The following is a 13,198-nucleotide window of genomic DNA, read 5'->3' on the forward strand; positions in this document are numbered from 1 at the left end:
TTTTTGTTCCCAACTCATGAATCACTGACACTGATTCTGAACACATGTGATGATCTTACCAGGTTTTAAATATCTTGGATCTTGAGTTTGATGTTGTGGTTCTGGCCCTTGCAGTGTTATCCTGTTTTAACTGGGAGGTGTCCAGTACAAGCTTTGACACAGTGTGTTGTCATCAGTTTAGTTAATACACTAAAACCTGAGCAACAAGAGAACCAACCAGAGCTCAAATCTATTTTATTGGGATTTTAAGTTATAGACCATGAAAAGTAACACATAAGTATGATATAGAAGAAAATAAATACACAACTTTGAGAAAACTCACACTTACTTTTACTTTGAACATTCTGTCAATCACACTGGTGGCAGCATCATGCTGTGGGATGCTTTTCCTGTCCCAGCAGGAACAGAGAAGATTGATCGAGTCCTGGGAGAAACTGTGTTAGAGGCTTCAAAAGACCCGACACACATCTGCAGCTTTCAGCAAATTCAATTTAAGACTTTTTAATGCCACCTCGAGTAAAATTTAAGGCTGAAAAACTTTAAATACAGAGAAGGATTTCAAGATTCTGCCTTATAACAATCAGAAATGTTTGGCGTCAACCCCCGATATTTTGAGAGATAGTTTATAATGATGCTAAAAGCAGCGAACTAACCAACAATAACATCGAACCCGACTTCTCAATTACCTAGTTGGAAGCCAGAAAACCAGTGTGATGCGCTAAGATTCTTCTGTTTATTTAAGCACCAAAGAAACATGTTCACTGACCACAGGTTATATGAATATTTATAGGTGTGTGTTAAAGATCATATGGGAAACAAACGGTCCAAAAGGATGCAAATAAACCATTTATTTATGCATCATTTAAACAGGAGGCAGCCATATTGGATTTTCACTTTTGTGTTGGATTTAGACTTCAGGGAATCTCTTTGTGTATTTTCCAACCATCTTGGAAAGTCCAACATCAGAGTGAATGCAAAATTTAATCTTAGCTTTCATCCAAACACGCCGTGGCAATGGATGAGAATATGTTTGTCTGAATGAAAAACTTAACAAACTGGAAAAGAACAAGTTGTACTGTATCACTGTTTCAGCATGTTTTTAGAACACAGCTCTTTCTAGCTGGTTCTTGGAAATCTTAGTGTTTACTGCGCTGAAACTTCAGATAATGTGTGATGTTTAAAGGAAAAAATGCAATTAATGAAATATGAACCTTGGTTTACATGGAGTCTATTTTTAACAAAGGCATAAATATGACAGTCGGCATAAGATGTAAACATGAATCAACCCCTAAACGATCAGCGCCAGTAGGGAACAGAAGAGTCAGTCCAGATGCTGATTAGCAAACATATAAAGTTGAAGTTTGGGAGCTGACTTCATTGATGACCTCCGAGAACTTCATGATTCAAGATGCAGCGTGGCAAGGCGTCAAGGTTTGTCACACAAACTTTGGCAGTATGCTGTATTTATGGGGGGCCATCAAAGGCCAGGAGCTGAATCTGTCTGGGTCTCTGTGAGAGAAATGTCTGAAGGAGAGCATTCTGGAGGAGGTGTTGGGGGATTAGATGGTGGCTCCATGCTGGGCCTTCTCACCTGCAGGGGGCTCCACCTGTGTGTCGGTCGTTTCTTCACGCTCTTCCGCTTGGGCTTGCGTGGTCGTCTCCTTTTCTCTTTGCTTACTGTGGGCTCAGTGAGGTCGCTGAGCGTGTCTGAAGACTCGTCAATGAAGGCCAAGTTCTCTCCGAAGAAATTCAGCAGCTGGCAGTCTGATGAGGGGTGAGGGGATGGAGGGGGCAGTTCAGGTGTGGGAGGAGGGGAGCAAGGGGGAAAACTTTGAGGTGGGGTTTGACTGCAGGCACTGTTTAGTTCAGATTCAGATTTCTGTGAAATGCTTTGGTCTTTTTCATGTTCTGTGGCTATTTGTAAGCTCCTCATACCCCCTTCCTCCATGGTGCTGAAGGGATGAGAGCCTAGGAAACTGTGGAGCACTGAGAATGTCAAAGACACGGATGAGCCATCTGACTGGGAGTCATACACAGACTCATAGAGGGAGCCCTCCTGCATGGCTGTACCTGTGGAGTCCAGCTCTGAGGTGGATCGGGCCACAGGGAGGGAGAACGAGCGGGCCAGAACCTGGTGAAAGGGCCTTCCTTGTCCCTGAACACCAACAGCAGCATCTGGTCTGCTCCTCAGAGCTGCTTTTGGGACGGCTGGCTCTCCAGCTGCGCTGCCCCGCGGCCGAGGCTTGGCCACCCCAGCCCTCTCTAGAGAGGACTGACCCTCCAGGTGGCACATGGAGCTGGAGAGGCCGGCCCACCGGTTCGGCAAGTGTCCGTTCTCAGAGCCACCTCGAGCCCAGTGTCCCAGGGTGCCGTGGGCTCCCCGGCGGATGCGACGTCGCTCACTGCGTTTCCAACGCCGCCGTTGAAGAAGGAAAGGGTCGTTGAATTCCAGCGGGTTTGGGATGCGGAAGTCCATGTTCTGGGTCCAGTCCGTGGCGTGGGCTCTTAACTCCTCCATCTGAAAGCAACAGAGGGAATGATGCTTCATGTCTCTCTTGATTAAGTTTCCTGACCTTCAAATCTCTCACCTCAGCACGCGTCTTCTTGGACAGAACCCTCAGCCAGTTGCCTATCATGGTGAGGATGGAGGCAAAGTAGGCCAAGCCAAAAACTATCCACAACAACACAAGAGGCTTGAAGAATGTCCCACCTTCATAACCTCCACCTGAAGAAGAATGCTGTACTTAGGAAGGCCTTATATTTATCTGGTTAACTGCAGTCAATAAAAAAGACAAAACAATATAACAACAAAGATTACCCATCATGTCATGGGTTCCTGCCATTTTCTAAATTTGTCTCAATTTTCATCCCACCACTAGTTCAGCAGCTCTTACATGAAAATGCACATAATGACTAGGAGTAGAAAAGCACTTCCAAATGAGCAAACTTGCAAGATCTCCAACTCAAAACCCTCAAAACTTTCCATTAAACATGAGAACATCACCTTTTCACACTGACATCAGAAACACATTTCATATGTATGTTCTAGCAAGCTGATGAAATTCCTGAAGACATTTATTTTCCACAGTAAGGCTGAAACTGATGTTAGAAGCACAGAAACCTCCTATATATATATATATATAGGCAGATGTAGATTTTATGACAACCTCTCCACACAGATGTCAAATCTACAGCTTTATCATTGTGGTATGATAGAAAGCAGTAGTGAAAACCTACTTTGGAGATTACTGAGAGCACAACATGGTTAGAAGTGATTTCACACTTACTAAGGTTTTCAGATTTTATGTATTAAAGTCGTGGTTCAACATCTAAGCAGGTTTAGGAGACTGTGGGGTTAATCTGGAGAGAAGGGGCCCAAATCAGCATTGTTCCGTATGTTTGAAATAAATCTTTATTAGCCTGGAAAGAGCAGTAAAGATCCTGGAGGAGTAGATCCTCACTCCTCCAGACAATCCCAAGTGCTTAAGCAAGAGACTTTTCCTGTTTCTAGAAGACATTTCGCCTCTCATCCCAAAGCCTGCCACTCTCTGTTCAGCTCAATGTTTCTGTCATTGTTGTTTCAGCACTTAAGCACAAGTCTTTACCAACAAAGAGCGTGTTAGTTTCAGAAGCTCATTCTTGCCTATTTGGTGATTGATGCTCTGTTAGCAATGTTTACCGCTCTGAGATGTTATTTTGAGTTAACTAGAGCCATTTCATGCCCTGTCTTCCACTGAAAGTCTGAAACATAAAACATTATGTGGCAACCACAACAAATATCTGTTCTGAAGTGCAGCACATATGACTTCAGCTGGTTGGTGATTCTTACATAACCTTGAAAAGGATGCAGTGCTGAGATGGTGCAACTGCAATTAGGAAAGTATTTATTGTCCAGCATCACAAATGTGGCAATTTAGGGTTCAAGAAAAGTTGGCAGTATGTTATTTAATTTTCATGCACAGCAAATGTTTGTCGCAGGCTTAACATTTCCAGATTCTGGGTTGGTTCACCTTTGAACTTACTTCTTACAACAACAAAAAGCAGGCATCACCATAGCAAGCAGTTGTTACGAAGAGGCTTTGGTGGTGTGAGTAATAGTCATATTTTTTGACACATATTATAACCACGGGCTGGCAGATCTGCAGCCATTGCAATCCAAAGAACCATTTTCACCAGTTTAATGAAACAAAACTCATTTAATGCCACAAATTATGTGGGTCCTTTTGGAAAATAGATAAATTACTGGAGAAATGTTGTCATTTTTGAACCTCTGCTTTTTCCATTTTTATGTTTTAAAATTAAGAAAAATATAAAACTTTGTGTTCTCAATCTAAAGACAAGAAAAAATATGCAAAAACATTATCTTCTGTTGAGAAAATTGTTTTTTTGCAACCTGGTGCTTGTGATTTCTTGAGTGAGTCTCGACTACGGTGGCGAGAAAGCAACACAAGCTTGTCATAAGACACGGGGATGCATGTCAGCACCTGGTACGAAGTCTCCAAATCCAACAGTAGTGAGGGTGATGACCACGAAGTACAGCGACTCCAGAAACGACCACCGCTCCACTTTCTGAAACACGACCGTGGGGACAGCGAGGAAGATCAAGCAGCCAATGAGGATGGAGAGAACTGCTGACATCACACGTACAGTTGTGGACCTGATTTTACGTTTCTGCAAAAGAGACAGCAACAGCAGATTTAAATATGTAGTTTAGACTTGTGATGTTTTCACGCTGGTTTAATAAACAGCATATGTCCAGTTATACTTCAGCTAAAATGTTGAAATACAGAAATGCATCTTCCTCTATTAAATCTTTGCGTCCTTTTCCGAGCAGATGGTATTCAGGAGGCGGAGTAAGTCACCCAGCCCTCCCACATGCCTCTTCTTTTCATGGGTGAGTTGTGTTTAAAATGGGTCTGTAAACCACCATGGACACCCATTTCTAACAATAACCCTTGAAGCATTGCATTCAAATGTGAAGACGCATAAAATAGCTCACTGGAAACTCACACAACAGAAAACTGACATGGAACCATATAAAGTTTGAATTTAGATTCACATTTGTCTCATCTGCTGCTTAAAGATGGTGATCTACAGCACAATAGAAGCTTTCAGGGATTATAATACAAACTTACAAAAGTTGTGAAGCACGCTCAAAAATAATCTCAATCCAGTAATTCAAAAACAGATTTTTGAGTTTGTGCATGTTTCTCTGAAAAGATGTGCTGGTCCAGATTAAATTGTACCAGAGCAAAGCCACCCTGTGACTGTGCAGTGCTTTTCATAGCTCTTAATTGCATTTTAGCTGATGACATGTTGTTTTCTCCTCAAAGTAAGGCTCCAACTGAAGGTAGAGGTGCAGAAACCTCTCAGGGTAAAAGAAAAAAACCTTAGATCATAAAAAACTTCTTTGTACAGATGTGATGGTATTGCTGTAGTAGGATAAGTAGGAAAGATTCATGGAAAAACCTGTTAGTATTCTGAGAGCACAACAGGGCAATAATTGCTTCAAAGGTGGAATTAGGTTTACCAGATTAGCTCTGAATAACTAATCCCAGTGTCCAGGTGACAGTGTGATGGTGTTAATTTAATGAGAAATGGGCCTGAATCGACAATCCAATATAATTGTTGATACTTTGATAGCAAAGGCTCAGGTTCAGAAATGTAGCTCTCAGTTGCCATTTTGAGTCAGAAAGTCATTAGATGTCTTTTCTTTCCCAGGCTTAGACTGAAGTTCAGTTTGCGTACAGGACAGTTCATTCTCACCAAAAACAGATCCTCAATCTTGCCCACAGCTCTCCGCAGCACCGTGCCCATGTGATCGCCCACTCCAGCAAGCAGGAAGCCGAACATGGGGATCCCGACCAGGGCGTAACACACACAGAACAGCTGGCCAAGCCACGTCCGAGGGGACAGATTCCCAAAGCCTGGTGGATACACAACAAAACATCACAATGAGAATCGATATTGCAAATATTTGAGAGCGATCGTTGGTTAAGACAATCAGATAAATGCATTTTGTTGCTCTTTACCTATGGTGGTGATGATGGTACCACAGAAGAAGAAAGCGGAGCCCAGGTCCCAGCGGCTGGTCAGGTTGGAAGGCAGGTTGCTTATGTCCAGGCCTGCATCGACAGCAGACACCAGTTCCTGCAAAGCAACATGTAGTTCACATGTAAATGACCAGTTCTTGCAAAAATATACTCATTGTAGCTTTATTTGTAATTTTCCTCATTCCACATGCAAATTTATTGAACCAACTTAAAGAAAAGTGATAAATTAAAATGTGAAATATTCAATAGCAGATGGGAAAATCTTTGTTGTTTAGCTTGTAAACATACTAGTAAAAAATGTGAAATTAAATACGAATCTAATATGATCCTGCACAAAAATATGATTATTTTTGCAATTTTGTTTCACTACAAATAAACAAAATGTATCTGGTATGATCAGCAGAAATGGAATCTATTTAATTTATGTTATTGTGTTTCACCAGATAATTAATTACTTAATAATTTTTCTGAAGCAGGATGCGATGAACATGCACCATTTTGATGAGGAAATATTTCCCTTTCTGGCTTGTTCTCCAAATCTTTGGGATTGTGAGGACGTCTCTTGTAGGCGATCCCACAGAGTTTCTCTCAGATTTAGCTTTTGGCATCTGTTCAGGCCCTTCAATAACTTCATTTTCTCTTTGACTGAAAGTGAAATTAAAATACAAAAACCTAGGTTCTTGTACAAAACTCACTGGTATTAGGAAGTGTTCATAGTTTCATCTATGTTGACCAAGAACTTTGTTCCACCTACAGAAAGTAAGCCCAGAGTATTATTTCTGTGCCAAAATTATATATTGTCATTGGAAACAAAAACTTTAGTTCAATTTAACCAGACTCAACATAACTAAACAAGGCAAAGGTAAAGACAATTTTACACAAAGAGTTGAACTGTATTTAAGGTTAATTATGTTATATATATGTTATATTAACCTTTATCAATGGAAAGGTGCACAAAATAAAATATTTCACCTGTACTGAACAGGATTCATGTCACATAATGAAAGGTGGAAACATATCTTCTTGAAGATTTCTTGATGTCACAAAATCCTGGGATTTTTAGCAGGTGCGTTTTTATTTTCGTCACTGTAAACTGTTCCTCTCTGCTTTTCCGTTTGCAGCGTCCTCCTCTCTCTTCCCGTTCTTCAGAAAAACGCCAGAGGAGATCACAGGGCGCCGCTCAGAGAAAAGATGGCAGGTGGTTGTTATAACTCAAATTAATGGAGTCGTATTTTTTGACAGGCATCATAAACCAACGGTGTTTTTTCCCTGTGCAAGCGAGCCCAAATAGTTTCTGCACAATGAATGTTCATATCACCGTTGCCTTCCTTCTCTGTGAAGCTTGAATTTCCATCATAATCCATTCAAATCTTTTTGTTCAGTTCTGATGAGATGCCAGGTAATTAACATAGAGCGGCAGCAGATAGCTGAAAATGCCAGAGAATGTTTTTATAAGAGTATTTCCAAATATAGTAAAGTCTCTTATTCTTTGATGAAAACAATGCAAGACACTTTCCTATCTTCCCAGGATTAAATATCGTATATCCGTAAAAACCAAAACCTTGAAGATCCTAATTATTGCAGTGACCGATCAGTGATCAGTAGGGCTTGTTTTGCAGAATAACTTAGAGCTCCTGTGTATAGCTAAATATTTATTGAAATATGTCAATAAAATGAGTTAAAGACAACAGTGACCTTTACGTGGTGCAGACATACTACATAAGTGAGATTTATTTGGTGAAAGTTATGCTGCACTGTTTTGAAAGAACGTGATGAAAGTCTGCAAGCTAACACCGTCTGCTTTAATTTTGATAACATTCAAAGAGAAAAACGTGAGAATGCTTCCTAGCATGTGGGCACAGTCATGTGATGAGGTGATCATTATGTTATCTAAAGGACATTAAATAGAGCCGCAGTCACACAACATTTATTGATGTTTCATGTTTTCTGAAGTCGGAGGCTCCTCCTACTTTTTTCTGTTGCTGTCTGTCATGGTGGTATGTATTAGGATCAACTCTGTGTTTTCTTTATAAGCATATATTTTAGACAAATCTAATCATATTCATTGTTTCATTAGGAATCTTGCTATGTTTTGTATAAGTTTCTAACTTATTAATGTTGTGCATTTTAGCTATATTTAATTTTACAATTGCTAAGTGCTCTGAAGTTTGTTCAGAGTTATTGGTTGAATTTTATTTGATGTGTTGGAGCAGAAGCTGCTGGACTGACGTTAACCACCAACTTGATTTTCTTTTTTGTTAGAATAAATGCAGTGAACCTGAGAGTGTCATAAAGACAACCTACTGGAGCTCAATCAAACATAAGAGGGTTACACATTTAAAGGTTGTTTTACACCCAAAAGGAAAGGAATTTGTTAATGTCTTATTATTTTCCTTCCAAATATATATAAAATTCCAATGAAATTCCTTTTAGTTTGTGGTTGTAACATGAAAAATTGTGGAAAAACATCAAAGGTTACTCATATTTAAACACACACACACATATAAATATATATATAGACATACATAAATGAATGCAGTAAAGAACAGGAAATTCAGCAGAAATATTTTCTTCATGTGTCTGACGATACCTTCACAAGTTCTTGGAAATCAACCTCAGTGACGCAGGAGTTGTTGCTGAGGAAGTCCTGCTTGGCCTTGAGCAGATTCACATGTGCCTTGCTCTCCTTTGGCGTCTCCAGGGTGACAAAAACGAGCGCTCCCATGCCCAGGTACAGCATGACCCCCGTCAGCAAGGTGGTGAGGGTGGTGCATCGCATTTTTCTCCTTCTCGTCTCCCCTACCCCTCCTGGGCTCGGGGGCGGGTCCGAGGTCTCAGTCAGGATGCACCAGGATGCAGCTGGCCATAAACAGGAAGTTCCTTTAGACAAGCGCTGTATGCATGAGTGCAGATATATACAAACAAGGTGCACAAGTGTTCTGGGAAGAAACAAAGACTCTTCTTATATCTGTGGGTCAAACTATAATCAGACAAGGTCAGATGGGTAAATTTATGTTAACAGCTACTGCATTAAATAGCTCCCAATTTTCCCCCTAAGTTTATTTGTAATTTATAATTTTATTTAAAAATAAACTACATTTTTGAATTTCTTCTTGAAGCTTTTTTCCATTTTGTAAGAAAAGAAGATTGTGACTTTTCCGTCTACTTCTTAACGGCAACTGAAATTTTGTGAAAGGTTTTAGAAAGATATCGACGGTGGACAATGGGTTTCCATAAAAGTTATTACTACATAAATGGTGTTAGAGTTTATTGCTGAAAATATGTGAGATTGTTGCATATTTTGGGATGCAACAATCAGCTTGTATCCTGGTAGGCTCAATTTAGAAGAGAGATAATGTACCGTGGTGTAAAACAAATATCTTAATGAGCCCTTTATTGCTTCTTTCATAGTACAAGTACAGCAGAGACTGTACCTCAATGTACTGATGGCAGGCTCATCCCATGTTAAACCTTCAGAGATCATTTGGAGAAAAACAATCTTTTCCTGGTTGTATCTTCAGCGCTCAGAAGAGGAGAAGTGTGGCTCCATGTCTGCTCCATTCAAGCCATTTAAACACCTGTGGGCACACAAAGGTACGCGTCAACGCACAAACACTTTCCAGCTTCTCTTAAAGCTCTTCCATTGAACACTACTGGAGGGAATTTAGCACAAAAACTGGTGCAAAAGTGACAAAATGCAGGCCACCCTGCCAGCAGCCTGAGATGATTAGACTCTGCCAAGCTTCCAGAGAAACATCACACAGCATTAATCGAAAACCAGGTTTATCTCTTATCTTCTCTTGGCTCCTCAGGCTTTTCTTTGAGCCGTGTTTACCTCAGAGACAGGCGCTCAGAGAAACAGGGCTGGGATTTAGGAGCTGCTCAGCCCGGGTCAAGCAGACCCAGTCGCCGCCATGTGGACTCTGACAGTGTTCTGAGATTTCCCAGAACCAGGCCAACTGTTAGCATTCTGCTCTAATGGACTGCTGCCTTTGTTTTGCGTGGGGAGTCCTGCTAACCAGCCCTGACAGATGTGTTTTGTCATATCGTTGTCTAAACCTTTGCTGGCACATTCTGATATTGTGCTGAGCTATTAGGTTGGAGAAAGCAGGTCGACACACTGAGATCCAATCTTGAGATAAACATCAGCGCAGGTGGGGTAATAAATCAGGAGCTTAGCTGTTTGGAAAGAAGCGTGAAGGCAGGGATAGTTATAAACGAGGTATTCTTAGGTTTACATTTACGACGGGACAAATCTTACCAAACTGTGGTGGACTGGAGGAAGATAAGCTCAGTTTGTGCCACTGCACATTTAAAGCCCCTCAGAGTCACTGCTGAAACTCAAAATCCTGAAATCCGACAAAACTGACTTACAAATAACTTTTCAGCAATATATCAGAGCTTGGTTTAAGTAAATAATTCCTGATTAAAAGATTCTACTTCCACTGACAGATGGGACATTTTTCCCATATTATAAATAAAATAATCACCATGAAGGAATTAAAACAAGCTCCTATATGTTGCTGAAAAGTTACTTGTAACTTATTTGTGTCTTATTTCAAGGGCACAAAGATATTTGCTCTAGAAACAAAACCAATACTTTGTAAGTTTGTGTTTTTGCAATGTATACATAGTGCATTGATACTTGTACATCATTTCCACATTTTGCCACTGTGCCTCCACAAACCTTGAGGATTATATGAGCTAGAGCAGCAAGGTGATGTGCAAACATGTTAACAGAAAGTAGAGTGCATGCGTGTCTCTGAATATCAGTTTTCAGGTCTTGCGACAGATTCCCAATTGGATTTATATGTGGCCTTTGACTATGCCATTTTTGCACAGGAAAACACTGAAATCTAAACCCTTCCATTGTTGCTCTGGCTGTAAATTCAGGATTGTTTATCCTGCTGGAAGGTGAACCTCCGTTCTATTCTTTCAGCCTCCAACAGGTTTTTTTGCAGGATGACTCCGTCTCTAGCTCTGTCCATTTTCCATTCATCTCTGACCAGATTTCCTGTTACAGCTGAACAAAAACATTCCCACAGCATGATGCTGCATGATGCTGCAGTGCTGGTTTCCCTCAAGACAAAGACCAAAACGTTTAGTTTGATCTTAATTTGACCAAAATATACATAACTTTAAGCAAGACCATTGTTTCAACAATTTGTAAAAAGAAATAGATTTGAAGGTTGCATGAGCAGCTCGATTCTCCCACCCGAGCTGTGGATCTCTACAGCTCCCCCAGAGTTGTTTTGTGATGTGATGTTTTGTGTTTGTCTGTCACATAAAATCCCAAGAAGGTAAATCAACGTTTGTGGATGTAAAGGAACAATATGTGGAAATGCTGGTGGGTATGAATACTTTTGCAAGGCTCTGCATAGAGATGATTGTGGGAAGATGTTCCTGTTTTATTAGCCATGTGAAATGCAAGGGGGAAAAGTAGAAATCACCACAAATAAACTTTATTCTCAAAGGTTTTCAAGAATCTAAGAACACTTTAATAAACATAAGTTTTCTAAGAAAAGATGAATTTTGTCTTAGAAGATTTTCTGTTTACTATAGTCGTTTAAAATGACTTTAAGCCATTAAAAGAAATATTTAGACAAAGAACTATAAGTCCCCAAGTAACCATATTAGGGAGTTTCGTGCAGTTTAATAATATCTCATGAGATTTCAGGCCTCAGAGGGAGTTAAGACCTCTGCAGGAAAAACATTTTGAATGATAATACAAAACGGAAACAGATGGCTTTTACAGTACTACATAAATGCAAAAAAAAAAAAAAAAAAAGAAAGAAAAACAAACAAACAAAAAAAACGATTAAACTGCAAAAGCAAAGAAGAAACCCAAACTAAAATTTGCAGCCTTGAAAGGATTTTAGTGGCACGGCTGTAGAAACTTCAGACAAACCATCAAAGACCGAGATGACCGACTGTGGGAGAAAATGTAGTCTCTTATGCAAGAATTTACCACAAAGGTCAAAAATAAAGGCCTTTCAGACATAATCTGGCCTGAAAGTATTCAACAGAGAGCCAACCCTGACGTCAGGAGATCACAGGTTGCAGTTCTGGTTTCATGCTTTGGGAACAAAATAATGACAGAATTTTTTGGGGGGTGCAGTAAAAAGAGAGACGCTACTCCGGCTGACAAATAAACATGTGGATAAATCTGTAAAAAACAAGCCTGGGGCTGTCGGTTGTATTAACGCTGCAAAAACACAAAATCTCACCAAGTGTTTTTGCCTAGTTTCTAGTGCAAACTAGATTACTAGTTTCTAGTATGTTTTATGTTAAAACAAAACAAAGCATACAAGTAACTTTTCAGCAAGATGCAGGAAACTGTCCTAAGCCATTAATTTTTGACTATTCATAAAAAGTGCTGATTCCACCAGAAGATTCTATCATTTAAACTCTGGGAAAATGTCTAAATTTCCGTATTTTTTTCAACTTGTTTTGAGAAGGGCATTTTTTTTGCAGTGAGATCAGCACATTAATAAACTGCTTTTATACATTCTGATCAAATTTGTAGAAGAGGCCTCAGAACAACAGACATGCAAGAAATAAACACTTCTCCTTATTATGACAGGAAAAAATGAAAACTCTAAAAGACGATTCTTACCTTGAGTTTTGGCAAAAGTTGGTATCCAACTGTACTTTATGCACAAACTCTTCTTCTCCCACCATTCAGGAGAGAGCGATGAGCTCAGTGTGTGTGTTATGCGGATGCATGAGTGCATGTGTGTTTTCTCCTTGGAAGGTGTTTCCCCCGTTCTCGTGACCCCGCATCACTCGGGCAGAGGGGAGCGGATCATATGAGGGTAGGAGGAGATCAAGGAAAAGATGAGGCGGAGTGCATGAGAAGGCCATTACAGCACTCTGTGTCTGTGTGTGTATGTGTGTGAATGTTTGATGGAATGGCGTCACAGCTAAAGGAAGAGCAGAGGGCCTGGAGTTTCCTGAGCTGGACATCAGGGTGCGTGCGGCTCGGCTCTGTCTAAATCCATCGCTTGTCTGGGTTCTGTCGCTTCGGGAAGTAAGAAGAGACATTTGTTTCTTCAAAACCAGAATTGTGGTCCACAGTTTTTGAAGCACTTGAGGAAAATGTGCATCGTGAAACAAAGCAGGCTGGAAAAGCTGCGAAGCTCTTC

The 13,198-nt window shown here is 40.4% G+C and overlaps 1 protein-coding gene across 1 annotated transcript; it reads right to left on the bottom strand.

Annotated features, from left to right (window-relative positions):
* Positions 1-217: 217 nt before the first annotated feature.
* Positions 218-13,038, bottom strand: kcnk4a (potassium channel, subfamily K, member 4a). Its single transcript, XM_055034829.1, has 8 exons — positions 12,670-13,038; positions 9,488-9,631; positions 8,644-8,912; positions 6,033-6,150; positions 5,767-5,927; positions 4,485-4,671; positions 2,589-2,725; positions 218-2,518 (listed from the first exon to the last, which is right to left on the bottom strand). The coding sequence occupies exons 3-8, from the start codon at positions 8,830-8,832 to the stop codon at positions 1,478-1,480; spliced, it is 1,833 nt and encodes a 610-aa protein (XP_054890804.1). The 5' UTR covers positions 8,833-8,912; positions 9,488-9,631; positions 12,670-13,038; the 3' UTR covers positions 218-1,477.
* Between the last annotated feature and the right edge of the window lie 160 nt (positions 13,039-13,198).

Source organism: Poeciliopsis prolifica, unplaced genomic scaffold (genome assembly GCF_027474105.1).
Source record: "Poeciliopsis prolifica strain line A6 unplaced genomic scaffold, Auburn_PproV2 SCAFFOLD009, whole genome shotgun sequence".
Lineage (NCBI taxonomy): Eukaryota > Metazoa > Chordata > Actinopteri > Cyprinodontiformes > Poeciliidae > Poeciliopsis > Poeciliopsis prolifica.